This window comes from Hyla sarda, chromosome 3 (genome assembly GCF_029499605.1).
Source record: "Hyla sarda isolate aHylSar1 chromosome 3, aHylSar1.hap1, whole genome shotgun sequence".
NCBI classification, from domain to species: domain Eukaryota; kingdom Metazoa; phylum Chordata; class Amphibia; order Anura; family Hylidae; genus Hyla; species Hyla sarda.
In genome coordinates, this window is record NC_079191.1 from 261,719,312 (window position 1) to 261,736,220 (window position 16,909).

At 39.9% G+C, this 16,909-nt stretch overlaps 1 protein-coding gene across 1 annotated transcript in view; it reads right to left on the minus strand.

Annotated features, from left to right (window-relative positions):
• Positions 1-316: 316 nt before the first annotated feature.
• TMEM244 (transmembrane protein 244) overlaps positions 317-16,909 on the minus strand; it is a 114,751-nt gene continuing 98,158 nt past the window's right edge. Inside the window, exons 4-7 of the mRNA XM_056563605.1 lie at positions 10,902-10,975; positions 10,250-10,375; positions 2,731-2,775; positions 317-451 (exon numbers count right to left, since the gene is read on the minus strand). Of these exons, the coding sequence (XP_056419580.1) occupies positions 357-451; positions 2,731-2,775; positions 10,250-10,375; positions 10,902-10,975 (340 nt within the window). The 3' untranslated portion in view covers positions 317-356. The remainder of the gene's footprint in view (positions 452-2,730; positions 2,776-10,249; positions 10,376-10,901; positions 10,976-16,909) is intronic.

Consider the following 16,909-nt stretch of genomic DNA (forward strand, 5'->3'; position numbering starts at 1 on the left):
ACACTTGTGTCAAATATGGGTGAAGAGGGCTCACTAGTAATTTCAAGTGGAAAGTCCCTAAAACCAGTGGACAGCCTGACACCAGGTATTTATAATATGGTAGTTATGAAGTTTATAATTCTACTTTATAGAAAATTAAATGTTTGTTATGCTGTCAATATAAAAAGCGTTATGAGACAATATGTCCACCTCTACATATTCTTTATGGGTAAATAAACTGTAAAGTGCATATATATCAGAAAAAAATAAAGATAAACTAATGATTTTAAAAAAAACTGTTTTTTATTTATAGAGCAAGTTACAAAATTTAACAAAATACACTTTATACAGTTAATTGTTGCACCACAACTATTATCTTAAAAATCGTCCAGGTCTGGATAAATAAAGTTGTTCTTGTACAGAAGATATGCCAGAATCTGTCCTCCACAAATCATTGCAGTCAAACCAATGCCTAAATATAGACAAAAACATTTGTTTAGGAACAATGAAGATGGTCATTGGTCGATACACTAAAGAATATATAGGTGCCTATTTTTGTGTGTACATGTGGATAGTATAGTATAGATGGTGAATATAAAGAATGAATATTATACAATGTAGGCTATGGTGTATATTTAATGTATTCCCTAGATAAGCTCCTGATATGGATGCTAAACATGTCCTTAGGTTTACATTAACCAAATTGAGGTCAAAAGAGTGACCTTTCGGTCTACGTCTGGCCACTACACTGCAAAAAAAATAATTAAATGGTATTTTATACTGCTTTTTTATACAATTATACCCAGCAAAGAAAAGTGCTAAGTGCTGGCGCATATGTTAAAAGAAGACCATAAATGTGATTTAAACAAAGCTTCAGTATAATGTAACAGTAAAGACTCTAGATGATGCTATATTTTAGGAAAGTTCCATTTTAAACAAAAAACTGTCTCAACAAACTAAACATATAAAGTGTATCCACACATTTGTTGTTTTCTATTTCAATAACCTATACTAGAGGTGCTAATACACCTTTAAGAGGTGTTGGTTCAATTCCCCATATACATGTTTGACACCAGTGAACATTATATATTGTGAGTAGAGAGAGCTGCCAGCCGATGGCTTATTTCTTGGAGGACAAAATGGTTGGCTAATTGAAATCAAACATGGCGGACCCTTCTCTCCCCCTGACATCATCTGTCAGTGGGCGCTTATACACAGTAGAGTCGATAAAACCCATCAGAGTTGTTGTTTTTTTCAATGTGCTTCTTTTAAACAGTTGGATAGGTGGCACCTCTCTACGGGGTTCCGTGCTGGACACAAGGCTCTGCACATCAATCATGGCAGGCAGAACAGGCAGAGCAAGGAGGAGGTGTGCCACTGCAGGGAGGCATAACCTCTCCGTCTGTTTAATAGAGAAAGGGCCGACATTATTAAATTAGAAATAGGCAGCATTACAATTAAAGGTATAGTTCACATCATCTAACTATAAGTGTTTCTGAGATCTGTCAGCTTGTACAGAGTTGACAGACTTCCTTTAAACTCTCTTCCACTGTGTACTTGTTAATTAGGTATATGCCAACAGCCTGCCAGTTCTCATTTTTCATACAAAAAAATAGTTTCTCACATTATTGAAGCTTAAGAAACTTGGAACACTCACCCAAAACACTGGTAAAGATGTTAGTTGATTAAAAGCAGGCACAGAATTGTGGACTGGGGGAAACAATGCTGTTTAGTGTGGGATAAGGCAGATAGGGTCTGTAGAACCCAAGGGCCTCCCGATTCTTCTCTGATAGATGACATCTTTAACTACCAGATAGTTTTTGTCCTCGGGGATATAAGCCACCTCCAGAGCTCTCTTGCAGCAGCTTATTTCTCCTCTCTCTACAGAGAACCAATAAACATTCAACCATGCCAAACGTTCATGTGTATGGCGAAACAGAACTACCAGCCAAGTAAATGTTTGCTCCACAGCTCTTGAAAGTGTATGGCCCCTTTTATAAAGCTGATCTTTGGAAAAAAGATGAACAGTTAAAAATTCAGTTGGCAGGGGAAAAAAACTGTGCAAAAATTGACTTTTATCAGTGAGGCTAAGTTTGCAGAATTACCCTGAATTCTACATGAATAGACAGTGCACATAAAAGATTGACTGCATTCATTACAGAAGTTACATTTTGGCAAATTTCTGCATGGAATTCGCACAAATCAACATTTAGCGGAGACAAATCAAAGCCCCATTGACTTCAATGGGCTTCTGCAGCCAAAGTCCGCAAAAATATAAGACATGACATATTTTTGTGGAACACAGAATGCAGTATTTTAGATACAGAACGTCCACACCGAAAATTCTGTGTGAATTGGACTGCGGAATCCCATTGAACTCAATAGACTTGAAACACATGCAGAACTTCCATACAGATTTCAATGCAGAAATCCATGCGTAAATTCTGCCGTGTGTGAACATAGCCTGATTCTCTGTTCCTTTGTTGTTTTTTTGGTTTTCTTTGGAGTTTGTATCTGGGACAGTATTCTTCAGCATCATTTTTTTCCTGCATAGTCTACTGTACTTGCCTATATACAGCCTGACAAAAAGTACTGCTATTACTAAAGTACACATACAATGGCTTGAATCTGCAAAATCCCATGGGATGATAGGTACCCTTCAAAATAGATTGTCTAATTTCCTTCCAAGGATACAAATACAATAAATTCAAGAATGAGCAGATAATAATATTATCAAAACTATATATTTACCTATGGAAAACCACCAATGTGCCATAACAGGGAATTCCATATTAACTACAGAAACAAATTGTAAAGAAATACTTTAGTTTACAGTTTACAGTTCAGGTTTTAATTAATAAGTTCATTCAATTACAAAGCCGACTGGAAGGTGGGAATTGGAATTTTAACCTGTGTTAGTCTCTGTTGGCTTCTAGTTAGAATTACTCATTGGAGCATGAAATGTGTTCGCTGGGGAACATCTAACTGGTAATAAACTTCTGAACTTCAGCAGATATTGTTACAATGTATGTTACATTTTCATATAGTTATGTGTCATTTTGCAACAGTCTTCTAAAAATTTACAGTACATGTCAATAAAGTACAGTGCATGTTCTGCTCATTCTTGAAGGGGTACTCCGCCCTGAGACGTCTTATTCCCTATCCAAAGGATAGGGGATAATGTGGTAGCTTGGGGGTGTAGCGTAGGTAGTGTGTAGCTGTGCAGTGATGAAAGGGTGTTGGATTAACCCTTAACTGTCGTGACGCCAGGGTGCAGGTTCCTCTCTGTATATATGTCCTACCGCTACCCGTCCCACGATAGGGAGGAATAATGGATTGTCCACAACCGGAATGTTAGTAAACTGAAGATAACTTTACTGCAGATTTTATGCAGGTTAAACGTAGTAACAGTCTTTACAGAGGACCAGACTTTAGGTTCCTCACAGGTTAGGTTGGGACCTTGTAGGGAATAAGCTTGAAGTAATTGCTTTACGCTGTTCCACTGGATTTAGGGGAATTGTTTAGGTCCAGCAGTCACGTAGGATTAGGATTGAGTTAGATTGAACTCACGGTTTTGTATTTGGTTGAAGTTAGTAGGCTTCAGGCCTAGATATGTCTTGCAGGTATACACGGAGCTTCTTTCTCTCTGCTAGTCTGGAACCCAAGAGAGTGATGATTGGGTAACAGCGCCCTTATATCTAAAGGGGCTCCCCCAAGCTTATTGGTCCCCCAGACCTGTCAGTCCTAACACAAAGCATTGTGGTACAACATGTGACATGAGCACATGAAATGAAAGGTCCTTAACCTTTGCAGAACAATATAATTATTAATCATGTGACCTAAGGTCCTGGAAGCAATAATTACACTATACATTATATTTATATTTATTACAAACACATAAAATTTAAGTAGGAAGAGGTGACTAGGGGTTATCCCACTAAGAGCATCGTATCAGTACGGAGGAACTCTGACTTTGGGGACATATACCACAAGGTACAGTACGTGTACAGTACCGAGACACCACAATAAGATGTCTGATTGCAGGGGTCCTGCTGTTGGGGACCCCGTGATCTCCCTGCTGCACCCGACATTCGTTTAGAGCGTCAGGTGCAGCTCCGGTGGCTCGTGATGTCATGACCACGCCTTGCCCGTGATGTCATGGTCACGCCCCCTCAATGCAAGTCTATGGGAGCGGGTGTGATGGCCATCACACTTCCTCCCATAGACTTGCATCGAGGAGGCGTGGCTGTGATGTCACAAGTGAGGCGTGGCCGTGAAGTCACGAGCGTCCGCTTTGCATCGCCAGCCATCCAGCACGGAGCAAAGTTCACACTGTGCACCGGATTTCTGGGGTGCTGCAGTTGGGATCGTGGGGGTCCACAGTGATCAGACCTCTTATCCCCTATCCTTTGGATAGGGGGATAAGATGTCTAGGGGTGGAGTATATCTTTAAAGTGTATTTTTCAGGAAAATAATTCTGTCCAAACTATGGGTATTGGTGTTAAAGTTGAGACTGTAAACCAAGCAGAGCCAGGTGGGAAAAGGCTAGAACACTCACTCGTAGACACTTCATCACAAAAAAGTTATTAAACTACATGCTTCCTGTCGCTTGGGCACAATAAATGTTTTTCCAGACTTCCTTAAACTACTTGGTGACACCTGCTAAACATGCACAGTGAATGCATGCTCAGGCAGTGGTTAGCTGATACAACTCCATAAATAATGGCTTACAACACATGTTCATGAATCACTCCATCTAGCTGGTTTGATGACAAGTGCAAGTGCTGTCTTTCTCTGATCAGAATGTCCCCCTTTCCGATAGTTTATTTTTACAAAAAACAGGGGCTTTCTGAAGGCCCCTGACTGCCCTGTTAGATCTTCTAACACAACCTGCCAATGGTATTGCAGTGTTCTGTACAAGTGATTAAGTGATTCTATAGATGAAAAGGAAAAAAAGAAAAAAAACTTTGTAAAAATTAAGATGCCTAAAACACTACTCTTTTCTAATTTTTCTAATAAGAAATTCTAAACTACAAAAAGCTAAATAAATAATTGGTATTTCTGAATCTGTACAGGAAAATGTCCAAACTATTAAAACATAAATTTATCCCATAAAAAAAAAGTATTTGCCAGAAATGGTCATTTTCGGTTAGCATATATCCCACAAAATGTGCAACACAAAAAAGCAATTAGCACAGTGTGACTTAAACATTGATATGATGAATGCAAAAACACAAAACAGAGGTGCGCCCCTCATGCAGATAAATCAAATATAGAGCAGTGGATGGATAAGGCAAAATGTATGCCACCTTACCTAGTAGAGTTATGCTAAGAGCATAACATCTAATCAAGCATGAGATAGAGATCGCAGCCTCCCCCTCCCTCCAGTATTCCAAAAGTGGTGACCGGTCGAATAGCAGCAATGGAGAGCGGTAGTGGTTACCTCAAAACCGGGACATTGATCAGGGCGCAGAACTTGCAGGCAGCGGTTAATGTGAAATAATTTATTGGATAAAATGCAAAGCATTTCTAGCCTGAACCGGACTCTTCATCAGGCATAAAACAATTGATGTACAATAGTGATTAAAAACAATCAGACCAAAATGCTTCCGGGTCAGGGGTCTGCCGTCAAGAACCGGAAACCGAACAGTACAATACTGGCAATGTGGAATAGTAAAAAAATGAACAAACATTAATAATATATAAATATCTTTAAAAACCTATAGCGATCATATCAAAGATGTGCACTACTACGACGAGCGTGTAAAATTATATATAAATTGTCAAAATTGCACACATCAGGACGCCTCACTCAGCGGCGCATATCAGAGAGTGAGCTCCGTATCTGTGAAACGGACTATTTGGCGCATGCGCTGTTCAGTCACTTGTAATGTCTAAAAAAATTATTTAAAATTATTAAATGAGGAAAATAATAAAATGTGCACAGCATGAGGATATGTGGACAATGGAATAAAAATATTTTGAATTTAGATGATCGTTCAATGCAGAGATGTTCAGTGATTGGGGCATGCGTAGTGAAGTATGATGCCTAACTGTGAGAGTACAGATGCTGCAATGGATGAAGTGATGGTGAATTGTGGACTGGGGATGTAAGTGGAGAATCCAACAAGGTGAAATGATGGAATAGATCTTATGTGATAATATCTTTGACTTCATTTAAACCATTCAGGGATGTTGTATTCATCTTGTAAATCCAATACATCTCCAGTCTTTTTAATTGTTCAAATCTGTTAATGACGTTAGATGGAACAAAGTCAATGGTCTTGTTACTTCCAGGATGTGCCATACAGCAGTGTTTAGAGACCCTGTGGAGCAAAAAATGTATGTTCTGTCTGTTAGCTGAGACTCAGATGAAGCGGACGAGTAGCCCTGCCTATGTACTGTAGAGGACAAGTTAAACATTGGATCAGATAAATGACATAACATGTTTGGGAGGTCAGATGTAAGTTGATATTAAGTAGTTGACCTGTAGAAGTGGATTAAAATTGAGTCTGTCCATTTGTAGTTTGATGGCAGCATAAACAGCGAACCTTTTTGCATTTAAAACTGCCTTTTTTCCAAAATTCTTCCTGTTTGACATACAGAAAATCATCCTCTCTAAAAAGCATTTTGGCCCCTAGTCAGATTAGGAGGCAAAGAAATAAAATGAAAGGCCAAACAGATCTTTTCGGGGTTCCCCTCAAAAAAGACAGTTTTAAATGCAAAAAGGTTCGCTGTTTATGCTGCCATCAAATTACAAATGGACAGACTCAATTTCAATCCACTTCTACAGGTGAACTATTCAATATCAACTTACATCTGACCTGCCAAACAAGTTATATCATTTATCTGATCCAATGTTTAACTGGTCCTCTACAGTACATAGGTAGGACTACTCATCCGCTTCATCTGAGACTCAACCAACATAGACAGAACATTCAAGAGAATTTTTTCTTTACTGGGTCTCTAACCACTGTTCTATAGCACATGCTGGAAGTAACCATCAGTATTACTCCAAATTATTTTGTTCCATTTAACGTCAATAACAGATTTAAACAATTAAAAAGACTGGAGAGATATTGGCTTTACAAGATAAATACGATATCCCCAAATGGTTTAAATAAAGTCAAAGAAATGATCACATAAGATCTATTTCATCATCTCACCTGGTTGGATACTCAACTTACATGCCCAGTCCACGATTCCCCATCACTCCGTTCATTGCAGCATCTGTACTCCCACAGTTAGGCATCATACTTCACTACACATGCGCCAGTCACTGAACATCTCTGTATTGAACGATCATCTAAATTCTAATTTTCTTTTTCCATTGTCCACATATCCTCATGCTGTGCACATATTATTATTTTCCTCATTTAATTATTTTAAATGATTTTTTTTACACATGCCAAATGACTGAACTGCACATGCACCAAATGGTCCATTTCACAGATACAGAGCTCACTCTCTTATGTGCGCCGCTGAGTGAGGTGTCCTGATGTGTGCAATTTTGATTATTTATACATAATTTTACACGCTCATCGTAGTAGTTCACATCTTTGATATGATTGCTGTAGGTTTTTATAGATATTCATATATTATTAATGTTTATTCTTTGTTTTACTATTCCACAATTGCCAGTATTGTGCTGTTTGGTTTCCGGAAGCATTTTGGTCTGATTGTTTTTAATCACTATGGTACATCAATTGTTTTATGCCTGACGAAGAGTCCGGTTCAGGCTAGAAATGCTATATAATAATTAAATCCAATAAATTATTTCACATCAACCGCTCCCTGCGAGTTCTGCGCCGTGATCAACATCCCGGTTTTGAGTTAACCACTATCGCTCTCCATTGCTGTTAAACATTTATATGACTTAGTATTAGTCTGTTATGTATATTAGATTTATAAGGACAGAACGTTGATCCAGGGATTTATTCTGACTGCCATATTTGGAGTCGGGAATGATTTTTTACCTCTAGTATGAGGGTTTGTTGCCTTCCTCTGGATCAACTCAATAGGGACTCATTAGGGATATCGTTTGAACTTCAAGGACTCTGGTCTTTTTTCAACTGTATGAACTATGTTCTATGTTAGTAATTAAGATTTGGTTTTAGGTCCTTCCATTTTAATTTTATTATATTTTTACTGTTATTTTTTAATAATTTTCTTTTTAATATTTGCTATATCTACCTTGTTTTTCAGCCATCCTGTTTTAGGCTGAATGTTCACACAAAAGATTTTTCAGTCAGAAAAGTCTGATGTGGAAGCCACAGCAGAAATCCAAAGTAGGGTAGGAACACAAGTTGCAGATACAACTAAAAGAGGGGAAATATTAAAGAAGGTGTTATACGTTCCCATTCCAGTTGGATCTACTTCTGCCTTTGCAATATTTTCACCTGCAGAAAATCTGGAGCATATCTGCGACATGTGTTCCGTGTTCCTATCCATATTGTCTTAGATTTCTGATACAGATTTGCATCCATAGTTTTGGATGCAGTTTAGCACCATTCAGTTCTGATGGTGTCACTTCTGCAATTACAATATACTGTGCTAACTCCAACTGGCACATTAAAATTTGGGCACGGAAGGTCTTTTGGTATATGCCTCGGGCTGCAGTAAAAATAACAAAGACACATACTCCCCAGCCAACTCCCTTGCCCAGAAAAACCCATACGAGGTAATTGTGATGAGGGGGTCATTATGTGTTATAGTGCTGTTCCACAGCCCTGTAGTTGTCTCTGATAAAGGTTTCCTCCGAATACAGAAACCTCCAACGCAGTTAGGACTGAAGGCTTTGAATCTGTCCAAAGATGCCCAAAACAAACTGAGCTTGGGAGGAACACAGGGGAAGATTTATCAAAACCTGTGAAAAGGAAAAGTTGACTAGTTGCCCTTAGCAACCCCCCCCCCCCCCCCCAAAAGTGTGCAATAACCATGATAAAAGAGGATAATGGGCTCTTTGGGAGTAGAACAATTGTTCATGGTTTAGCAATATGTCTCTCCCTTCCACCATATATGTACCCAAAAGCCCTGACAACAATCTTTATTGGTGCTGGTTATTCTTTTTTTTTTTTTTTTTTTTTTTTTTTTTCTATGCATAGTCCTTTTGGTATTGATTTTATAAAGCTAAAGCTATTCATAGAAAATGTTCTCACTTAATAAAACCTAAATTCGTTCAATGAAACTGTGGTTTAGTCCAAATGCCCCACAGAAGGCTGCTATTATGCACATTAACTTACCACAGCCAAATTAGTACAAAGAAAAACCAAAAGGGTATAGTGGGAGTGCACTTAATACTTAACTTTTATTGAATCATATTAAAATAACACCGCAAAGTGAACCCAGCATTAAAACAATACCATGTGGTAAGAATTATGGTTCATAAAGTAGAGATGGTCAATTTCAGTATTGTAGTTATGCACATACACAAAGAACTCTATCTCAACGTGTTTCTATTGCATATGTTAACGTCCTCAGGGGATAAATCACACAAGGTATGCACAACTAAAATTGGAGATGATTAAGTCTCACTGATGATGTCTCTAATGAGACTTAATTGTCTCCAATTTTAGTTGTGTATACCTTGTGTGGTTTATCCCTTGAGGATGTTGCATATGCAGTAGAAACACGTTGGGATAGAGGACTTTGTGTATGTGCATAACTACAATACTGAAATTGACCATCTATACTTTATGAACCATGAATCTTACCACATGGTATTGTTTTAATGTTGGGTTCACTTTGCGGGGATATTTTAATCTGATTCCTTAAAAGTTAAGTATTAAGTGCACTCCTCCTATACCCTTTGGGTTTTTCTTTGCACTAAATAGAACTTGTCATCCCATTGATGCATACAGTAGAGATAGACAGGCTGATTTCATTTGCGTGTCTCCTATTGGGTGACTGCGTTTTAGTTTTGGGGACTTACCCGATTATTCATTGCAACATCAGGCCAGAGTTTTTAGGCAGAATTCTGATGAATTCTCATGAGATGCAGATTTTGTACAGACCACTTATTGACAGTTTTTACTCTTTTATAGCCTATATCTTATAAATACATCAAACTTCTGCCTTTCCTGGCATTGTCCTAAAACAAATCCCAACATATGTGACACACTGTGAACGTCAATGTGCCCATCAATTCTTTAGCTAGGTATTGCCTCTACAGTATAAAAAATATATATTAAAAAGTTGATTATTTGATCATTAATCATAATGGCCTTCTGAATTTTTTATGACGTGATGATCTTCAGTGATGATGACTTACCCATTGATACGACTATGATATGAATCAAGGTTACAGTGCAACCATAGTCCCAAATCCATTCCTCCACAATCAGAACAAATAGAATGCTGCTAACCAGAAATGTGCTTTCCAGTGAAATCAAATTTGCTACATAAAAAAAAAAAATTATATTATATTTACAACTTGAAAAGGCATGAATGAAATTATTAGTAGTGTTTGCTGACACAATATTAGCATAATAAAGCAGCAAAACTGATAAGTTGTCCCCAAAACACCAATTCTACCAAAGTTGAATATTCTCTATCATTGCATTAATGTATATATCATTCAGAAAATTATGCTCAAACTGTTGCTTATTAATAAAATGATTAACAATGAATCAGTCAGTTAGTGTTGATCTTCAAATTATAAAATATTTATTCATTGATAGAAATATTGTTGTTCCATTAAACTGTATGTCCTTACCTACTATTGGAAGCTATAGGTACACTAAGGATTTTTGGGAATTGAATAGTTAAATAACATAAAAACAATATGATCGACGGCTTTCCCAATCAGCCTTATCTATAACACACTTTGAGATATAGCATAAAGTAGTCGTTATTCTTTTAGAAGGCATTATGTATTTTAGAGACAATTAACAACTGAAAAACTTCAAAAATAAAAATATTACCAAGGTACTTTTTATTTGACCAGGAAGGGGATGTTTTAAAATCAAAAGGTCCAAGTTCATCCAAACTATCCAATCTGGAAAAAATATAAAAAAAACAAACAACTTAATGCAATAAACATACTCCACCACACTCCCATTTTATGATACCATAAGCTTCAAATCAATACTTTCCTCACAATTATGAAATTCTGAAAAGACTGTATTCATGAAGTGACATTATGCTTACTTCAGATGTTAATACAACATAATGGGGTCGATTTACTATCACAAATGTGCCACAAAACTCTTCGATTACTTCCTCCACATTTATTTTGAGTTTAAGATTCTTTTTAGACACTTTTCTGTCGCAAGGTCTTGGTAAAGGTGCTGGAGCCTATGCAAAAGGTGGCGTGGTCATGGGTATACAAAAATACTGAGCGTAGCTGAGAAAAGTAAAATTCAATGACCAATGCCTCATTCAAAGTTGCTTAGACCATAGAACGCTTGCTCACTTAAAAGTATTCCAAGTTGATATTTTTTTGTGCTCAGCCTTGTTGATAACTTAAAGAATTGCATGTACTTACCTTTCTTGCTCCCCCTGCTGCTGCTGTACTCCTGGAGCAGATCCCATTGCAATGGACCTCAGTTTGGGGTTGGTGCGTGCATGGCTGGCTCATCCAGTCAACGGCTGCAATGGTGTCTCACCTCAGCTGCTTATTGGCTGAGCAGGCAGTGCAAGTGCTGACCACAAACAGAAGAGGCACTATACAATGGGACCAGCTCTGGGAGAACAGAGGCTGCAGGGTTAAATGTACTCAGCCACCAGGCTGAGTACAGTTAAAGGGGTACTCCAGCCCTAATACATCTTATCGCCTATCCAAAGGATAGGGGATAAGATGTCTGATCACTGCGGTCCCGCCGCTGGGGACCCCCGCAATCTGTCATTCCTCACCCACCTTTGCGAGCTCTCCGCAGCGCTGGAGGATCCAAGTGTGCAGCGTGACGACCACGGGGCCGGAGTATTGTGACATCAAAATTCCGCCCCGTGTGTCATCACACCCTGCCTCCTCAATGCAAGTCTATGGAAGGGGCAGAATGGGGTTAAGATGATTTAGGGCTGGAGTACCCCTTTAACCCCTTAGGCTATGTTCACACTAGAGGTGAGCGAAGTTATGGTAATTCGATTTGTCACGAACTTCTCGGCTCAGCAGTTGCTGACTTTAGCCTGCATAAATTAGTTTAACTTTCTGGTGCTCAGGTGGTCTGGAAAAGGTGGATACAGTCCTAGGAGAGAGCACCTGAAAGCTAAACTAATTTAAAGTCAGCAAACGCCGAGACGCGAGGTTTGTGACAAATTGAATCACTGTAACTTCGATCATCTCTAGTTCACACCACAGAGACTGTGGGCACCGGCATAATATGTCGGTGATAGGACCACATGAGAATGAACAGCCTCATTCTTTCTGCGGACTCGGAATTTCCGTGACAGAATTTCTGCCGTGTGCACAGCGCAGCAGAATCTCATTGAATTCAACAGTACTCTGCTGCCATATGGAAATTCTGAGGTGTGAACATAGCCTTGGAGATCAAGCCAATTTGGCCTCATTGTCCAAGCAGTTTTCTTTGCATTCTTATTCTTCTCATTTGCATGGTCATAAGAGGGCTTGTTTTTTGTGGTACACATTTTACTTTTTAACCCCTTAACGACGCAGGACGTATATTTACGTCCTGTGCCGGCTCCCAAATATATGAAGCGGGATCGCGCCGCAATCCCGCATCATATCGCGTCGGTCCTGGCGCTCATCAATGGCCGGGACCCGCGGCTAATACCACACATCGCCGATCGCGGAGATGTGCGGTATTAACCCTTTAGAAGCGGCAGTCAAAGCTGACCGCCGCTTCTAAAGTGAAAGTGACCCGGCTGCTCAGTCGGGCAGTTCGGGACCGCCGCAGTGAAATTGCGACGTCCCCGAACAGCTGACAGGCGAATGACTGCTCCGTGCCTGAGATCCAGGCAGCAGCAGTCAAGCGCCGATAACACTAATCATAGGCGTGTTAATGCACGCCTGTGATCTGTGTAAAAGATCAGTGTGTGCAGTGTTATAGGTCCCTATGTGACCTATAACACTGCAAAAAAAATGTAAAAAAAAGGTCATTTAACCCCTTTCCTAATAAAAGTTTGAATCATCTCCCTTTTCCCATAAAAAAAATAAAACAGTGTAAAAAAAAATAAAAATAAACATATGTGATATCGCCGCGTGCGTAAATGTCCGAACTATAAAAATATATCATTAATTAAACCGTACGGTCAATGGCGTACGCGCAAAAAAATTCCAAAGTAAAAAAAACGCATTTTTGGTCACTTTTTATACCATTAAAAAATGAATAAAAAGTGATCAAAAAGTCCGATCAAAACAAAAATCATAACGATAAAAACTTCAGATCACGGCGCAAAAATGAGTCCTCATACCGCCCTGTACGTGGAAAAATAAAAAAGTTATAGGGGTCAGAAGATGACATTTTTAAACGTATAAATTTTCCTGCGTGTAGTTATGATTTTTTCCAGAAGTGCGACAAAATCAAACCTATATAAGTAGGGTATCATTTTAACCGTATGGACCTACAGAATAATGATAAGGTATAATTTTTACCGAAATATGCACTGCGTAGAAACGGAAGCCCCCAAAAGTTACAAAATGGCATTTTTTTTCGATTTTGTCGCACAATGATTTTTTTTCCGTTTCGCCGTGCATTTTTGGGTAAAATGACTAATGTCACTGCAAAGTAGAATTGGCAACGCAAAAAATAAGCCATAATATGGATTTTTAGGTGGAAAATTGAAAGGGTTATGATTTTTAAAAGGTAAGGAGGAAAAAACGAAAGTGCAAAAACAGAAAACCCTGAGTCCTTAAGGGGTTAATAGCAACATTTTTTTAGTTTATAAAGCTTATTGATAAAATATTATAAAAAAAAAAAAAAATTGAGGGGGATAATAAAAAGCAATTTAGGGCCCATTATGGCCTTAAGGAACTTAACTCTTTTATTTCTCCATTCACAAAGCCATATTAGGGCTGGTTGTAAACCAATACATACGTGTCAGGCCTGGGGGCCTTAAAGGAAAACAGTCACCCGTTCACCCACACTAAACCCGATACACTGGTGTGAACAGGAGACCGATGCAGGGCTTCCAACCTATATACATTCCTGCAGTCCGGCGCCTGTTCCCTTTAAAGTTTGGCTTCTTCCAGCGCTGAATTGCGCGCTGGAGGCTGGCCCGCCAGTTGAATTTGAATATTCATCGGCCCTGGTGACATGAGCGCTCAGTAGGCACAAGTGCTCACGTGACCAGCAAACTTGTTGCTGATGGGGTCACAGATCCCCACAGATCCCTCACACACCTGTGGTCATGATTTGACTGTGGCGTGTAAGGGGTTATACTGCCAGTATCTAAGATTGGTTCGGTCCTTGCAATTAGCGTGGATTCCTGGCTGTCATACTGACATGAGAGACCCCTGCAAGTTGGCTAGTGACCTTAGTGACCACTGTTAAAACATTCAGCTGGTCGCTAAGGGTTTAAAATAATAATAATAATAATAATTGCTTAGAATACCCCTTTAATTTTATCCTGTGCTCCGGGATCATGTATCCAGTCAATACATAGATAGATGCTCCATTTTAGAGAAGATGTCTTTAATATATACAGTATATAGTTGGAAAATTATATTGAGGGAGATTGTAGAGGTCAGGAAGAGTTTAGGACATAATTTACCGCCTGTAGATGGGAAAGCATTGAATGAATCAAATCCATTATCCTAATTAATCAAAGATTATCAGCCTAATGTCGTGCATGCATGACTAATTTATTTTGTGTGAACTTAGACCAAACTTATCCACATTTACTAATTACATTTCATAACCTACTGTGCATATGGCATTTAGAAAAAGTTTTATGTGTAAAAGGCCATTCTAATAAAATCTGTGCGACACTACATTACCAGCACAACTGATAAGAAGAGGTTTTCTTAGCAACTGAATATTGTGTCCAAATAAGTTGGTTTAATAATGTAAACTCGTACTTCAATAGTGAATGTTACCAAAATGATTTATATATTTCTGAGAGGTAACCATAAGAATATATTGTGCTCTGTGAGTTTATTATAGTAATCTACTTTGTCCTGAGTTGCTTGTATCATAATACAACGACCACTGATGAATATTTCTTACAAGCTCCACTTGTCTTTCCTTGTTTCCTTGTTGAGACATAGGATTCAGTATGTGACTGGCTGATCATCATACTCTACTGAGCTACACTAAATCTGATTGTTTCTGTATATATAGCATCTGACAAAGCACTCCATATTTTTTTCTATAGGATTTGTTTGGAATAATGCAAAAGAAAAAAAAAAAAAAAAACATTTCTAGTTTCCTAACCTTAACCCCTTAAGGACCTAGGGCGTATGGATACATCCTGGCTTTCTGGTACTTAAGGACCCAGGGCGTATCCATACGCCCGTGGGAATTTCGGTCCCTGCCGCGCGTCGGGCAGGGAATGGACCGGGATGCCTGCTGATATCGTTCCCCCCCCTGTGTTGGCGATTGCGGCAGATCGTTAGTGAATTCACACTAACGATCTGCCGGGATTCGGGTCATACAGGTCACGTGTGACCCGATGACCCGAAGGTACAAGGTGATCGGGGGTGTACAATACACTGTATCTATGGGGAGGTGGCGATTTCGTCACCCCCCCCAGGAGTGCTGCTATTGGCTGGACGATCGTCCAGCCAATAGCAGCCGGCAGGGGAGGGGTTAACTGCATCTTCTTGCAGCTCTGCCAGTTAACTGAGTTCAGTCAGCGGGCAAAGCTGCTCGAAGGTGCCAGGGACCCCCCCTCTGTGCGATCTGAGCCCCCTCAGGGAAGAAGATCTGCAGGGACAGAGCAGGGAAAGAATACACTCCAGGGCAAGGTAGGAGTGAGTGTAAAAAAGTTAAAAAAAAGTTACAAAAAATAAAACCCCCCCCCCCCCCCTAACCCCCTAATAGGTCCCCAAGGGTCCACCACAAATTTTTCAGTGTGACCCGGGCCCTATTAGGGGTTCAGGGCGCTGCATTTGCCCCCCCATTTTTTTTTTGTCCGCAATTTTTTTTCCTCCCTCATATAACGGTGTGTGATTTCTAATCACACACCGTTATATCTAATAGTTACACTAAGCACTCACTACATACATCCCCGCCCCCCCCACCACACACACACCCTCCCCCCCGCCACCGGGGGCCTCGTGCTGCACATGGGCCTGGTCAAAAAGCCAAGTGTCAGGCAGTACTGGAGTGGGGACGTCCTATACCAGACCCCGCTGTACAGTATGGCCATGGCACGGAAGCGGTTCGAGGCGATTCAGAAATGCCTTCATTATGCAGATAATGAGGCATGTCCACCCTGAGGTGATCCCGCCTATGACCGGCTTTACAAAGTGAGGCCGGTCATCGATCTCTTTGTGGCCAAATTTTTGGAGGCCTACGTACCGCTCAGGGACCTCTCTGTAGATGAGTCTCTAATCAGTTTTAAGGGGAGACTCATATTCTGCCAGTATATTCCCTCAAAGTGGGCGCTGTATGGCGTGAAGCTTTATAAACTTTGTGAGAGTACCTCCGGGTACACTTACAAGTTTAGGGTGTATGAGGGACGAGATTCCCATATTGAACCCCCAGATTGTTCCCCCACTCTGGGTGTTAGCGGGAAAATCGTTTGGGACCTTATGTACCCATTGCTGGATAAGGGTTTCCACGTGTACGTGGACAACTTTTATATCAGCATCCCTCTCTTCACATCCCTTGCCGCCAGATCCACGTCCGCTTGTGGGACCGTGCGGAAGAATCAGAGAGGACTCCCTCTAAATTTTTTGCAGACACCTATGCCCAAGGGTGAGTCCCGTGCCCTTATAAGGATAAGAGGGATGTCCTTATGCTGACCACTATTCATGGCAACGGCAGCTCACCTGTCCCTGTGCGAGGTACCACAACAACGGTCCTCA